The 16893-nt window shown below is 34.7% G+C and overlaps 1 protein-coding gene across 8 annotated transcripts in view; it reads left to right on the top strand.

Moving 5' to 3' along the window:
- The window catches only part of ATP8A1 (ATPase phospholipid transporting 8A1), a 242128-nt gene that overhangs the window by 82785 nt on the left and 142450 nt on the right, over window positions 1-16893 (top strand). For all 8 annotated transcript variants that reach the window (XM_019928250.3, XM_019928247.3, XM_073805203.1 and 5 more), the window contains 3 exons: window positions 1522-1599; window positions 2545-2633; window positions 15724-15796. In XM_019928250.3, coding sequence (XP_019783809.1) covers window positions 1522-1599; window positions 2545-2633; window positions 15724-15796 — 240 coding nt within the window. The remainder of the gene's footprint in view (window positions 1-1521; window positions 1600-2544; window positions 2634-15723; window positions 15797-16893) is intronic.

Below are 16893 nucleotides of genomic sequence, written 5' to 3'. Positions count from 1 at the left end.
TACTAGACATCTGTTTCCTAAATGTTTTGTTTATAAAATTTTACTCTTCTTCAATTAAATTTCAGTAATTTTTACCAAAGTTAAAAGTAATGAATTTATGTAAATTAAGTCTTTAAACCTAATCTGCCAGAAAGTTTAATTTTCTCTTTTATTTTGATTTTTTTATTATCTTTTGATTTTTTTAAATCACTTGAAAGTCTTTCAATATGAACAATATTAGGATTTTTTAAAATATGCTACTTTCGCAACTGTTCATTATCTTTCCATAGTAAGTGATCCACTTCAACGCTTAATCTCTAAATTCATTGCTGAAAGATCAGTGTAATTTAGAAATCTGAAATGAGTTGCAGGCATAGCTAATTTCATGCAGGAGATTTGTTGCTTAAAAAATGGTGTAATAAAATTTGTATAAGTACAATTAAAACTTACTGAAGGTTTTCCACTTAAAGAAATAATAAGGTAGCTCATTATGAAAATCAAATAACTAGTCAATCACTTTATTTTTCATTTGGATTTTCAAAAGTAATATTTGCTTAAAATAATTATATAATTTTAGTATTGGATGAACCCAGCAGGCTTATGCTTTTCAACTGCCTTTCTAATATGCAGAGATTTTCCAACATTCCTGACAGGTCTTCCCTTACCAGGCAGTTTCTTCCTTGTGTGGAAATGAAATTAGTAACTGCCTTCCTTTTCTTCTAGTTCTTCCCAATAGATCTTTATGAACATGTCTAATCTTGTTTCCAAATGACAGCCTTGCAAAATATTTGAACTTGGCTATCATGCCTATTCTTCTGTCATCCCCGCCCCCTGACTAAGTATCCTCCATCTCCTTCCGTTCTTCATTTGACATGATTTCCAACTTAATCCCTATTGCAATTACTACTGCCTAAACATTGCCCATTTGTTTACTATCCCTCTTAAAACAAGGTACCTGTTCCAGAACCGATATTGATCAGTCTGAAATACAGATGTAGGAGAGATCAGATCTGGCCTTTTCATTTGACATGTGAAAATCAGTAAACCCTGGCTTGTCCATAAAATGTTCTTTACTTTCAAGTATATACAGTGTAAGAAACTTGACCAAGAAGTACAAGATGGAATCCCTTAAGTAATGTTTCCAGGGATTTAAAGTCTAAATTATTTGAGCAATGTTTCGTTGCTGTTATTTTAGCTCACGTAAAGCATTGTGCCAGACACAGTAGGAATCACTTCACATGCATTATCTTATTTAATCCTTATATTGTAGTAGGTCACATACCTAGGAAATGGTGGAAGGATAGTAAACAAGGATTGCCTGCTTCCAGAGACATGCTCTACCTACCATACTGTTCTGCCCTTACTGTGAAATATGGTATTCTGTATTGAGTATTTTTTAGGAAATCAACTGAAATGGTTAGTGATGACAAGAGATGAGAGTGTTACATACATTGCTCACCAGTTAAATAAAATTGTACTAGACCTCTTATTATGAGTTGTATTCAAGGATTTCTTTTTTTTTTTTTTTTTTTTTTAAAAAAGGATCTTGACATGCACTATGAACCCACAGACACTGCTGCTATGGCTCGAACATCTAATCTGAATGAGGAACTTGGCCAGGTAAACTAAATTTCTTATTGATATGTTGAATTGGAAGTCAGATTTGGTGTAATTTCTGCCATATGCGCAACTTCAGATGAATTGACAGCTCCTAATTTTTCATTTTTTGAATGATTGGCATAAATACATGTTAGTACCTAACTTTCAATTTTCATTTTTAGTGAAAGAAGATTGTTTAATGCATATTCTGTTCTCAGGATAAGATATTACACAGAAAGATGTCCTTCAGTATATAATCTGATTAGTATGTAAAGTATTGAGTGCTTTTGAGTTATAAACTCCCAGTATTAAAATTGTGTATAGTTTTTGACCAGAAAGGAAGGAAAAGTTAGTTTATCAATGAAGTTGTATAAGTCAAGCAGGAATTTGAGATTTATAGTTCATACTATATTCACATATATGTGTATATTTGTAATTCATTTATACGTATTAGTTAAGAAAGGATTCTTCTTTTTTGTACCATTGCCATTTGCTAACTCCTACTCTTCAAATAGCATTTAAGCCAGAATTATCCTTTTTCTTACCAATTCAGATGTTCTATGAAGTTCATTTTAATTGCAACCCATCGCCAATCCCATAATTGTTTGTTATGTTGAGAAATGCCGATGTTTTAGTGCTCTATACATGTTAAGTAGCTATGGAGGCACTTACTAGTGGAAATTCAGACCATATTAAGCATACTAAGACAGATTTCTATATGACTGTAGTTTTTCTGCTAGCTTGAGAGACTAGCTTTCATATATGATTCATTGCTAAAATACGAAAAGAAATAGTTGAAAATATTCCTTAATGATGTGCAGAAAGTAGTCAGTTAATAGCATTCATCGTGCCCCTACAATGTAACAAAATTGATAGAAAGAATAATGTAAGGCTTTTTCCCTTCATTAAAACCTGGCTTAAAAAGACCTCTGAAATTTTAATGAGAATTTTTAAACTTTTTTTTAGGTAAAATACATATTTTCTGACAAAACTGGTACTTTGACGTGCAATGTAATGCAGTTTAAGAAGTGCACCATAGCTGGAGTTGCTTATGGGTGAGTTTTTTCCCTTTAATTAGAGTATGGTATACAGATTTAATTAATGCTAACATTTTGGTATAATTTGGGGAGTTCTTATTAGGGGAGTTTTTTTAATCTAGAAGGCAGCTATTTTAATTTTAGCATGCATGTACGTTTTGTGTTTTATAGTTTGGTATTGTTTTTCATTTGGAATTACCTATGAGGCAGGGGCTCTGCCCAATAATATTTCAGTGTTTAGAGCTGCTGAAGGTCTCTATCTGGCTCTGGTAGTAAGGTACAAATACACTTCCCTCTCCAATGTCGTGAAGTCAGAGTACAGCCTGCATGTGTTAAAACGTTCATTCTGTCCTTGGGAAGTTTTCAAGTTAAAATATTGTTGTTTCTCTGATAGTTAGCCCTTTGATTTCTTTTTATCATCTCTCCTCTTTGCAGTCACAGAGCAATCTAAATTTCTCATGACGGGAAGGAGGTAGGGACACAAAACTCTTAAATCCGGAAGATAATAAATATCATCAAATACTCTTATCAGGCTCCTTTAGAATGTGCTTGTTGAGCACCCATTTTTTTTCTTACTTCCAGGTATTCTTGCCTAAACTGCTCAAAAGCCTTCTTTTTGAAACACTTTATAGGGTAATGTGAGAAAATTAATTTCTACATTTCCTAAAAAGGCATGCTCAAAAGATGAAATATCATCCTGGCTGACTGACCTTGGCCTACTATCAGGTTTTCCAACTATCTTTATCTACAAGTAAGACTGGTAAATGTTGATGTCTTAACCATGCAAGCAAGGGCACTTGCTTTTGGGTTTTCTGGCTTGTGCCCACCCCTTCCCCACTCATGCTCTGTCTCTAAGCAGTAAGCCAGTATAAAAATAGGGTATTGAATTATGAAAATGCCTTTATTTAAAACCAAATAAACGACCACTTGGTAAAAAATTCTAAAAGCATGTGATTACTCCCATATGCAGGGTCTACAAAGAGAAATAGATGGAGACAGATGTTCTTTGGGTCAGTAGAGAGTATGACCAAAATTGACTTCAAACTATGTGGGTAAATGAAGCTAAAAAGGCATTTGACGTAATGGCTTTTTTACGCTGTAAGGGCAGGCTGCTAACTTAAGAAGCCTGTTTACTATTTCCAGGGCTGAATGCCATTTTGCATCTTCCCTTTTTTATCTGAAGATCTCCCAGTTCCCTTAGACAAAAGAGGCCTTCTTCTCTCCTCCCCCCAGTTGCTACAGGCCTCTTCGTTTTGCTGCCGGGGCAGGAGAGGTTCAACCATAATCTTTGACATTTTGCATTTATATGTTCGACCCACAGTTATCCCAGCTGAGAGAAGGAAAGGCCTACTGTGATTCTAGAGTTTGTTGTATTATACTTGCTAACAGATTTATGGTGATGTTTGTTTTTACACAAATTCTGCATTCATTCATAAATATTACTTTTAGAGGGTTCTGTTTGGTAATTGACATCCTTTTTTAATTTGTCAAATGTCCAGTTGAATAAGCAAGTTCTTCAAATTAGTAATTATTGATTGTGAACTTATCAGAACAGAAAACTAGGATGATATCTAGGTGTTCTTTTCTTTTGCATTTTATAAGATTTTTTCTTACTCTTGGAACAAGTCCTTAAACACTTTCAAGCAGTAGTTGTAAAGAATAACTACCGTAAAAGAATATTGTTCTTCCTGTATCTGTTGGTGATATGGTCATTAACAATTATGTATTATGTATTATGATAGGGTGGGTTTGAGACTGGCAAATGTTAAAGTAGTATTCAGAGTTGAATATTGTCATCATTTAGATTAAGTTTGCACCGAAACAAATTTCCTCTCCTGGGAAAATCACATCTCTTAACACTGATGTGCAGTTGTAAGACATGAGTCATAGTCCTAGCTTTGTCATTAATTCACCATGTGACCCTAGACAATTCTTTTCAAATATTCCAAACACTTTAAAATGAGGGTGGTGAGACCAGATGATCTCCAAGATTCTTTTTCAGGTATAAAATTCTAACATGTTTAGAAATTTAAAAATAGGAATTCCTTTATTTGCAATTTTTAACTGTGAAAACAGAAATACGTTTCTTCTTTGGATAATGTGTCATGTTTTCAAGAATACCAAGAGCCTTGTTGAGTGAAGCCAGTTGTTAAACTACTTCCAGTAAGTTGTGTATGTGCTCTTAGGATCCTTAACCCCGAACGAGTTTTTATCAACATCCCCTCCCCTAAACATTCCCAATGGACAACTGGAATGTCAGCATTGTAGAGAGTTGTTGATATATGAAAGCTTTGGAGAAACGGTAAGACATCAGACTACTCAGGTGGTTACAGTAGGAGAGACATGTGGCTGTTACTTAATTCTGCCAAACTCCACAGGAAAAAGTGATTACTGAAAACTTACCTTTCTGTTGGCATTTCCTCTGGGCACTCTTTGGTTATAGGAACCATAACATGGTTATACTGTGCAGCCTGCCCTGTAGGAGTGTTTAACACTTGTTTAACATGGGGAGCTATTACATGCGTACACTTCCAGCTCCAGCAGAAGAAAGTATGGTGGTTATCTCCTCAGAGTACAGCAAAACAAAGGAAAATAACAGAAACTTTCATGTATTAACAAATGCCTTTGGGGTAATGATTTCAGAGCTGATGCTTCTTAAGCATTTTTTAAGAAAATAAAGCCTCCTTTTACCCGATAGAGTCAAAGATGATTTCTGTTGGCTTTTAGCAGTCTGAAGGGCAAGACTTGAAGCCTCTTGACAGTACAGTCTTTGCCTAGTTCAGTGTATTCCATAGGCTTGTAGGAAGAAAATATTTAACACGTAAAACAATGCTCCAAAATTTAGTCTTAGTAAGTTTTCTCTCATTTCATATAACCTTGGCCCTAAATTGGATTCATGATGGGCAATAACATTAGATTTGTACATATTTAGCAATGATGATTATTTTGTAGAGATCAACTTTGTCAGAAATGCCACCATGCTTAAACTTATTAGAATGTTTCATTAGATTTTTTTTAGTTAAATGCAAATAGTGATGTCATATTTGTAATTTAACTTATTACAAACTAGAAATTCTGCTGTTAAACATTTATTAAGGCATCATTTCAGCAAATTGCCTCCTATAGGGAATAATTCCGTTTTATCACAGTTACTTGAATGCCAGAAAAGGTAAGGAGGCTTTTATGTTTAGTGGCTAGAATTTGCAATACAGTGACTGTTCTAGACTACAATCCTAAGTACTATCTTTGTTGATGATTTAGATCTTACTATTAGAATGAGCTGATGAACTGAGTACAATCTCTAAGGTTAAAAAAAAAAGATTCTGTGAAGCAAAATAAACAATATTTTTTGTGTGGGCAAGTCATTTTAATCAGTATTAAAAACATTTCATTGACATTTTCCCTTTAAGTAAAAACCAAATGTTCCTAAAAGCAATCTTTATTTATGTATGAAAACAGTATGTGAGTAGTTTCATTTCACAGTATTTTGTTTAGCAATGTTTACTGAAAGAATCAGCAACTTCTTTAACACTGAGAGGAGGTTCACCATGAGAAACCTCACAATTATCAAAATAGTCCCAAGGTCTATATTATAACCAGTAAATGTATCTTACTGCTCACCATGACTGGTGGGTAAAGTTGGGTAAACACCATTTGTTCATTCACATGCCTCAACAAAGTGCTTTAGATGTATGTAGCACTTTGCTAGCTGATGGAGATTTAATGATCAGCAAAAGTTGACATGGCTTCTGCCCTCCTAAAGTTTATAGTCTATTTGGAGGTTAATGGATATAGTTAAGAAATCATACAGACAAATATAAAATCATAGCACAGTACAAAGGTCTGTGTAAGCCTGTGATTGGGAGTGAGGGAGGAGGGTGATCTAATCAGGGAGATCAGGGACTGTGATGCTTAAGGCTGAGATCAAGAATGAGTTGGCTTAAGTAAAGGACTTACCAAGCAGATATAACAACACTGACCCACAAAGGCAGATAACCAGACAGAACATACACACCAGAGCCGCTGGAGCAATGATCTTGGGGAAACTCATGCAGACAGAATAAGTAACAGGTATGTGGGTCGCCTGCTGCTCACCTCATCACATTCTGAATAGCTCTCAGCATCTGCCAGGGCTGGACCACACCCAGGGAGAGCGAACCTAACCCTTGAGCTCTGAGGCTTTTCAAAAGCTGCCTGAGTTGAGAAGTACAAGCCCCTCTCCAGGTATGAGATCCAGGGCTGCTGTACAACAGCAGTACGACTTGGCAGAACTTTGACACAGTGTTTTTGCTTGGTCCCCTTTAGTTATAGCAATACAGTTGATTTTTACTTTAATATAACTCTTTAAAGAACCATACCCTCGGGCTTCCCTGGTGGCGCAGTGGTTGAGAGTTCGCCTGCCGATGCAGGGAACGTGGGTTCGTGCCCCGGTCCGGGAAGATCCCACATGCCGCGGAACGGCTGGGCCCGTGAGCCATAGCCGCTGGGCCTGCGCGTCCGGAGCCTGTGCTCCGCAACGGGAGAGGCCACAACAGTGAGAGGCCCACGTACCGCAAAAAAAAAAAAAAAAGAACCATCCCCTCATGGTAGTCAGATTTACTTCTGAAATGTTTTCAATACTTGGCAGATTTTATCAGTGTGATAGTTTGTGTTCTTAGGTATTAACATGTTTGTTTCATTAAACCATTTATTCTGATTATGCAATATGTGATTAATTTTCCATTGGCTTTAGCATATATTTAAACTATTAAGTTCAATATTTCCTACTGAATACTGAATTCTCTGCATAAAATCAAGAAATTTCATGGTGAAGGAGCAAGTTGACTATCCAGTTAAAGAATAACTTTGTAAATCTGCTTAGTTACCATAAATCATACTTACTGTACTAATTGCCATTCTTTCAAAATTAACTAAAAGTTTATTTTCTTAAGTTTTTCAAGATCTGTCTCTCAGTGCTTCCCTTATTCATGCTTTTATGTTTCCAGCCTTTCTGTGATTATTTTGTCCTTTCTTTCTGTCCCTCCTCTTGCTTTCTGAAGCCATGTCCCTGAACCTGAGGATTATGGCTGCTCTCCTGATGAATGGTAAGCTGCATGGACCTTTCTGTCTCATAGATCCCCTTAAAAGGTTTGCATTTTATTGTTTTGTTAGACACATTTCACTACTTTTGAAAAAATTACTGACCAGGCAGGGTGACAACGTTGTAAAGTATTCCTTAAAATCTGTTGAATATCCCTGATTTCCTATCAAATAACCTTTAGTCATTTTATAAACATTTCTTTCAAAGTTTAGGCTTGCTAGAGTTTTATAGAGCTATGTATCTGTAATAAAATATGTGATGATCAACGCAGAGTCCCTGGGCTGTGGACTACCTAAGATTCAGCTACAGCTCGAGAAATTTTCTTTTTCTTTTTAGCTCAGCACTGCCACCTTCTGCCACTATTTACATACTCTACAGAGCTACAAAAAGCTGCTACTGAAACACACCCACAGAGTGGAAAATTTCCTTTACATTTATTTTTGTTAATTTACTAAAGCTGTTTAGAGGCTGGAAAATAAACATTTTTTAAAATTAAATGTCTGGAACAAATGTTGGAAAACCATGCTGCCAAGGACTAGAGTTAACGGGAATAGAATTACTTTTAGAATTGTTAAATACAGCATTTTATAGCGTTAATTTCAGTATGTATTGGGTTTTTTTGGTCTTACCTTAAAATCCCCCCATGGATTTACATTTTTATTTAGAATGGTGTAAGTTTATTTTGATAATTCATCATGATTTGGTGGCAAGTGAAATTTCAGAAAACAGGTTCCTTTAATGCTGGTAACTCTAGAAAACATGGCTTTATATGTGGCTACATTTCTATTTTCAGATTACACATGTATTTTATGATTAAGCCGTATTTTTCAACTTGGATTTTATTTCAGTAAAGTGGAAATTTAGTAACAATTTGCAGTAAACCTCATACTACCTAGGGTTAATGACAGAGGCAGCTGTTTGGTTCATGTGATAACTGATGAATCATTATATTTAAGCTCATTGCTTGGAGTATCATACATTTTGACACCTACCCACAACCAAATAATTTTTAGTATTTTTTAAATGTGCCAAAGCATCTTACTGTTGGTGGGTAACTCAAGTTTAATGATGTAGATATTCCCTTTTATTTAATCTTTTGAGAACGTAGTTAAAATTTTGACTATATCTTGTTGCTTTTCTGTAGAATTAGCATAAGTCTATTAATTTTAAACACTGTTCATGAGTGTAGGATTAATATATATTTTTCTAAGGTAACTCACATATTAAGAGAAGGAAATTACCTTCATCATATTTTTCTTAAGATTGGATGGAAATGTTAAAAATTGTTGTTTATTCAGGTCATTTAAAATATCCTACTTTCAATAGAGGTTGTTTCATGATTTTATCACTATTGGAAAGAGAAGATGTTATTTTATCTGTTTAACAAGTTCTTTTTGTAAAACACCCCCCCCCCCTTTTGGGAAATTTGATATTCTAAACTAGGTAACTCCAAATTAAAAAATGCCAGCTCTTTCATAAATTTTTGTACCATTCCACTTGCAGTTACATATAAACTTAGATATTCATGATACTTTTTTAAAATAAAAGGGAAGGCTTTGCCAACTTTCTAATAAAGTAAGCTTTATTTTAAATATATTCTTGGATTCCTGATCTATCCAGTAGTTACCTGTAGGCAGCAAAGATGAAGGAATAGATACTACTTGAACTTTAGTTGTGTCCTTGGTCCTATACAGTTGTCAAGGATACAGACTTCGGATTTTGACTACCAGAGTTCACATCCTGATCCTACTGGTGCCCTTGAACCAATTACCAAACCTCTATGCCTGTGATTCCTCATCTGGTAGAATGTAGACATCATAGGGAGGCTGTGAAGATTAAGAGAATTACGTTTTTAAAGTGCTTAGAATAGTGTCTGGACATAGTAAGCTCACAGAAAGTGTTAGCTCTGGTGTCTCTCGCTCAATCTTCAAGACATATTTGAAGAGTTAAAATTGACATGACCATTCTAAAGTTGGTGAAATTTAGGCAAAGAAGCTAATAAGTAACTTGCCCCAAAGTATACAACCAGTAAACATGGGAGAAAGAATTAAAACCTCTCTCAGCCTGGTTATGAAGTACGTGCTGGTTATATTACATCCGACAGGCTTCAAAAATATCTGCTTTTAGAGCAAAAGATATCCTTACTATTTGTTATTTTATTTTTTCTTTCTTTCTTGTTTTGTTAAGGTAGCAAGAGCAAGTAAAGTTTAACTGACCGACTTGAGAAAAGTTAGCATGGGGGGACACAACTTTGCACAATCCTAAATCTGGCATCTGCCTAATCTGATACACTTGGTTTCATGTTGCCAGTGAAACCAAGATTGAAAGTGTTATCCTGGTTGAATCCTACGCTCCAGGTACCTGGCCATATCTTCATGCTGCTCGTCTTCAGGGATAAACTGGAGAGTGTAGCTGACTATATTAATCCAAAATTTGAAAGTTTATTTTTGTCTGACAGTCAGCAGCTTCCCCTTTCAATGTGAAGTTCATTGATTCCACATATAAAACCTGCGGCCTGTACTATATATTTTACTACCCTACGTGAACCATATTTGCCACAAAAATACCAAGTTAAAAAACACATAACAGGGCTTCCCTGGTGGCGCAGTGGTTGAGAGTCCGCCTGCCAATGCAGGGGACACGGGTTCGTGCCCCGGTCCGGGAGGATCCCACATGCCGCGGAGCGGCTGGGCCCGTGAGCCATGGCTGCTGAGCCTGCGCATCCAGAGCCTATGCTCCGCAGTGGGAGAGGCCACAACAGTGAGAGGCCCGCGTGCCGCAAGAAAAACAAAAAACAAAAAACACATAACAGTTAACACTTAAGTGTGTGTAGATTATTTAACATATTTACATTTAGTCAAATTTGAAGGCAAATCTATAATGTTTCAAAAACACTTTCTTGACATTAAAAATAATTGGATGATGGCTGTAGCTCTACTCACTTAAATCTATTAGTATAAATAGTTTACAGAGATGAAATCATTTCCCAGCCAGCAGCCACTTACTCCAGAATTGGTATGGGTTTCTTATTATTGCCAAGTACCATCAGCTAACATATGACCTTATAGATTAGTTCATTTCTATTAAAAAACTACCATTCTCTAGACAGATAGTATCAATATTTAGAGGAATGCACAAAAACATCTGCTTATTATCAACATCCATGCAGCCCTAAGATGCGCTTATTTTCCAAAACTGTATATTTCATTACATTTTTTTCTTTTTCTAATTTTTTGGTGGAAAATATCAAGCATAAACAGAAGGAGACAGATGTACTCATTCACTCGCTTCAATAATACGTACTCAAATCCAATTTCAATTCGTCTATATTTCCCCTCACTATTACTTTGAGGCAAATCCCAAATAACATATTATTTCACTTTCTCTTAACTATTTGGTATGGTTTCTCATTATTCTTTCTGATAGTTGTTGTTTTTCCTTAAGTAAGTGCTAGTGAGGGTGATTCTCCAGGAGGATTACCTTAAAGTGTTCTGTGCTTAGTCATTTCACTGTGGTTTTTAGTATTATCACGGTATCAGTGGATAGTACCATTTTCTGGTCTTATTTTCTCATTTCGTTTTGGTCTGTAATTATGTATGGAATGAGTGGTATTTATTTATTCTGCTGCAATCGTTAGGCTCACTAAAACATTCTTCCAGGTGTGACTGTATAATAATGAGATCTAACACATCCAAATTAGTGTTGGTCTTCAAAGTAGTCACTTTGACAGGTAATTTATTTATTCCAATGAAGCAACCATTTCACAAAACGTTTTTGGAACTCCTCTTTTATAATTGCCTTCAGAAATACTTTGAACCACACAGAAAAGCAGATCTCATTACTTTGGTCAAAACCGGTGTCTAACAAAAATATTATAATTGAATTCAATCGCTTGTTCATATTCTTGGACTTGACTGGACCTGATACTGAATAACAAATTCATTTCTGAAAATCTCCCTCTAAGGAATTTTGACTTGGAACAGTAGCACCATTCAAAAGCAGAAGGTGTAGATCCTTTCAAAAAACAGTGCTTTGCAGTCAGACTGCCTTTGTCTTCCCATGTGTGCATGTGTGTAGCGTGTATATGTATATAAGGTATACATTTAGTTTGTATGTAGGATGTGTATATATTTCAGCTGACAGGATTGGATTTTGTTCTGACATGGATTTTGTTGTGGTTTTTTATTTTTAATTTAAATTTGATTTTTTTTTAAGTTCATAATGCATTAACATGTTACAAGTTCAAAGGATGTAAAGAGGGAAAGGTTTCCCTCCCTTACCTGTCTTCTAACCTCCATTTCCCCTCCTGAAGGCAGCCAATGTAACCAATTTCAGGTGTATCCTTCCACATCTACTCTACTCATATACATGCATGTATTTTTTTCTCTCATATTTTTATAGAAAGTGAAGCATACTATACATACTGTTTTGTACCAGCTTTTCCTTTGATAGTGCATCTTTGAGATTTGTCCATAGTCCATGGAGAGCCTCCCATTTTTTGTATAGCGTTCTATTATGTGGATGTACCACAGTGTTTTTAAGCAACAATCCTAATAAACTTTGGGTTAGTTCTAATCTTTTGCTATTAAAAATGCGCTGCAAAGAATGAATTTGGTCGTACAGCATTTTGCACCAGGTAGTGTAAATTCTTAGAACTGGAATTTCTGGATCAAAGGATTACATGCATTTTAAATTTTGATCGAAATTGCCAATATCCCTTTTTAGAAATTGCACCAATTTTCATTCTCACCAATGATAGATGGTTTAACTGTTTTCCCATAATCATAGCAGTAGAGCTGTCAAACTTTATTTCTGCCAAATTCATAAATTTAAATCTCATTTCTCTCATTATGAGGTAAAATTGCATGTACATTTAAAGCCACTTGGATTTCCTTCTTTGTGAACTGTGTGTTTATATCCTCTGCTCATTGTTCTACTGCATTGTTGATTGTTTTATTATTGGTTTCTACGAGTCCTTTTTATTTTAAGTGAAATAACCTTCATTATATGTGTTGGAAATATTTTTTTTCCCAGTTTGTCATTTGACTTTTGACTTTGCTTGCAATAGTTTTCGCTATGCAGAAATGTTTTAGCTTTATACAGTCAGATTTTTTTATTTGTTTTGTTTTCTGAATCATGTATAATACTTAGGCCTTTTCTACTCCTAAGTTATTTTTTAACTTAGTTAAAAATAATTATTTTTCACTTTAGTACTTTTATTAAGTCATTCACCCATTGGTTTAAGGTAAAAGGTATGGCTTGAACTTTTTTCCTTTTTTTCTGATGACTCTCTTGTTGACATGATTTCATAGTCCACACTGTCATGTATGAAATTAACTAATACTGGACTTCCCTGGCGGTCCAGTGGTTAAGACTCCGCACTTCAATGCAGTGGGCAAGGGTTCAGTCCCTGGTCAGGCAACTAAGATCCCACATGCCCCTCAGCACAGCCAAAGGAAAAAAAAAAAAAAAGAAAGTAACTAATGCTGATTAGGCCATATTTATTCTAATTTATATTTATTCATAAAATTCTGAATCTTCTCAATTTTTATTGCTACAAAAATAGATTCTTCATATTAGGATGATCAGGAAATAATTATTTACAATGTATCACAGCTTTTAAATCAGCCTACAAGAAGCTGCAAATTATATGACATTGTGGGTTAACTGCTCAGTTTTCTCTTTACCTTAATGTTACAACCCCTGCCTTATTACTTTTTGCAAAACACCATAATTTCTTTGTCTCCTTTTGAGGCAAAGTGTCACCTGAAAACTTCTATGGAAAATTTTAACAAAATGTAGATGTTGGCTTGCACTTTTATTTGTGAGCAGTTTCCAGATTCATATAGCTTTGTCAACTAACAGTTAAAACTATTTTACATTTAATGCAGTTGGTCCTTATTTTGCAATGACTCGAGCTTCCTAATTTTATCTGTTTACTTTTACTAAAAGTGAACATTTTGTGAGATTTTGGAGAGGGGTAGTGAGAGCTCCATGCCTGAGTTATCCAACCCAGGCTATGTGATTAGCAGATGAATTGCTGGTGGTTTTTATGATCCTGGAAAGGAAGCTGCTTCCTGGGAGAAGAGTTATTTAGCATTATCCTTGTCAGAAGGCTTCACTGATGAATAGAGGGCAGGATGTGTCCATGTATTAATAAATATTTCAATTGCATATCTAGTGTTATTTGTTATAAAACATTTGAAAGTTTTATCAATTGTGTTAACTGTGATTTATGAAATGAAAGAATTACTGGTGAGATTAATAAGACATATCTTCAGATTTATAAAGGCTTTTAGCCTGGAATTCTTTAGAGGGAAAATAGATCTCCACATGAAAGATGTTACTGTGAATATTCCTTGACATTTCAATAATTATTATCTAATAAAAAGTGGGGAAGTATAACTAAGAACTATTAATAATACATTTTATAAATAATAGGGAAATTTTATAGAGACTTGAATAATTAACTATTTTTAAGAAATGAGAATTACTTGGAGGAGAAATGTATGTTAATTTTTTTCTGTCCACCCATTGATAAGTTGTTTAAAAGTTCTTGGATTTTTTTCCTTTCATCTTTAAAACTAGAGGAGGAGGAGAAATAATAGTAGTAGTAATAATAATAAAACATAATGTGTTTATTCTGTCTCCCACTGATGTTTTTGAAAATTCTGATCTACTACATGCTAATAAAGCTGAATTATATTACAATTTTGAGAATTAATAGACCAGACTATTACATGTAAATAAAGACATATTTTACTATAAACACTCTAACTTCCTTCTTTGGTTTATGGGTAAAATACATATATTGACAATATGGTTTATGTTCAATGATTTCACACTCTTTTTTTTTTAATGATTTCTCCTTCCTTTCAAGCAGCTGGCTTTAAAATATGAAACTCTTGATATTTGGGACACTGACACTGATAATACTCTTTGTAACCTGTAAAAACTGTGATTAAAAGCTTTCTGGATTACAATTATTTAGTATTGAACATGTTATTTTTTCCTCAGCGATTTCTGATATTTCCATCTGTGCACAAAAGCTTTAAATCTATAATATTTTCACTGAACATTGAAAAGTATACCCTTGGGGTTTGACACTTCCACGTAAATGTTTCTTGTCCTTCCTTCGAATCTCAGCATTTTGATATTAAATCGCATGGCTATGAGACTAGTAATAGCTAGGTTATAGAAGCAATTCTGATTTGATTTGTTTCATATGGAGTTCATGTTTGCTGATCTGAAGACAACCACAATACAAAACCCCATGCACTTTTATGGTTTGTTCTCCTTATATACAGAGTAAATGTGATATGTACATAAATATATCAGGTATTTGTTAGTGATAGATAGATGTTGATGAAATATGTAAACAGTTTATTCATATTTTAGTTTCATATGATAATCATGTGGTATTAGTCACTTCAAATAATTTCTCATGGCTAAAGTAAAAGGATATTATTTTTTATAATACCTCCATTAATTCTCAAAAATTTTTAAACTTGGAAAAATTTTGGAAGTAGAAAATTTCAATTCCAGGTATTTCAGCAGTTTTGTTACTTTTTTTAAATTAATTTTTTTAAATTTCATGTGACTACAACATGATTTTACCCCAGGAAAATGAACTGTAAAAGACTCATTACACTGCAAAAACTTTCACATTTTAGAATGTTTGAAAATATTTTATGATTCAGTCATGAAGTCTGTGATGTCTTATTTAGAAGTGCAGACTAAATTATATTTAATCTATTAAGAGTTTGCAGGCATAATGATTTATTTTAAAAGTAACTTACATGGATACCAAGTGGGGAAAGCGGCTGGTGGGGGTGGGGGTGGAATGAATTGGGAGATTGGGATTGACATGTATACACTGATGTGTATAAAATGGATGACTAATAAGAACCTGCTGTATAAAAAAATAAATAAAATAAAATTCAAAATTTTTTTTAAAAAGTAACTTACAAACAGATCAGTGGGCTTGTATAAATGAACCAAGTTTGCTCCAATTTTTTTCCCCTTTAGGCAGAGCTCACAGTTTGGAGATGAAAAAACATTTAGTGATTCATCATTGCTGGAAAACCTCCAAAATAATCATGTAAGCAACATAATACTATTATCTTTTCATTAATAAATGAAAACTAATGAGTGTTTCTCTGAATTATCTTCCATGTTTAAATATTCCTTTTTTTAGTTTCATGATCATTTCTAATAATTAGCAAAATCTATTATCTCTAAATTCTCTTTACTTGGCCAACATGAATTCATGGTTGTTAGAAATTTAGTTTTAACAATAGTCATTAATCAACATTCTGTTTTTTAAAAATATTGTGTATTCTAGAAGTCTATTTGTATGAAACAACTCATTGTTAACAATTTCAAAACATCTATAGAAATGAATTTCCTGCTCAGAATTACTGGCCAGTGCTAAATCTATACAATAAGAACTTCGGACATCTGCCACCCAATGTGAACATTCCACTTATGAAAGTTACTGATACTTAACTAAAATTCCATCCAATCAAATGATATGGTCTCCTAAGTTTAAACCCCCAATTTTTTCTCACAGTCGCTTCAAGCTCAATGTGTCAGAACTTGAACTCATGCTCATCACCCCAAAACCTAGTCCCTTCCTAGCACTGATGGACTTACCACCTCTGCCCCTGGGCAGGGCCCTAGCAATGTGTTCATGTGGTTATTTTTGCCTTCAACAAAGCATGAGCTTCCAGATGCACAAAATCTAGACCTAGGCCCACCTCTTCCCTCTTGTGTTCTCAGGTTCAGTAAATTGCACCATCAACTAACTGTCTTATTACTCATTCTAGGAACTTAGGGTTGCTTTTGATACCTCCTTCCCCTCCATCTCCAGATCTGTAATGAGTCACTAAGCCCTTGTCAATATGACTTTCTGTAATATATCCTAAATGTCTTCTTCACTTCATTCTCACTTTCTCTACCCCAGTCCAGACTACTGGTATCCTCCAGGTGGATTACAGCCTCCTAACCATTCTCCTCGTTTCCGTTTTTTACCCCCTCCAGTTCTTGTTGCACGTGGCAGCTGGAATGATGCAAATGTAAATCAAGTCCCATCACTCTCCTGTTTGAAACCATGCCAGAGGGCTTCCCTCTCAACTTACAAAGTTACATGGTCCAGCCCCTGCCTAAGTCTCCGGCCTCACGTGGAGCTACCCTTCC

This window comes from Tursiops truncatus, chromosome 5 (assembly GCF_011762595.2).
Source record: "Tursiops truncatus isolate mTurTru1 chromosome 5, mTurTru1.mat.Y, whole genome shotgun sequence".
NCBI classification, from domain to species: Eukaryota; Metazoa; Chordata; class Mammalia; order Artiodactyla; family Delphinidae; genus Tursiops; species Tursiops truncatus.
This window is presented reverse-complemented; position numbering and strand designations above follow the sequence as displayed.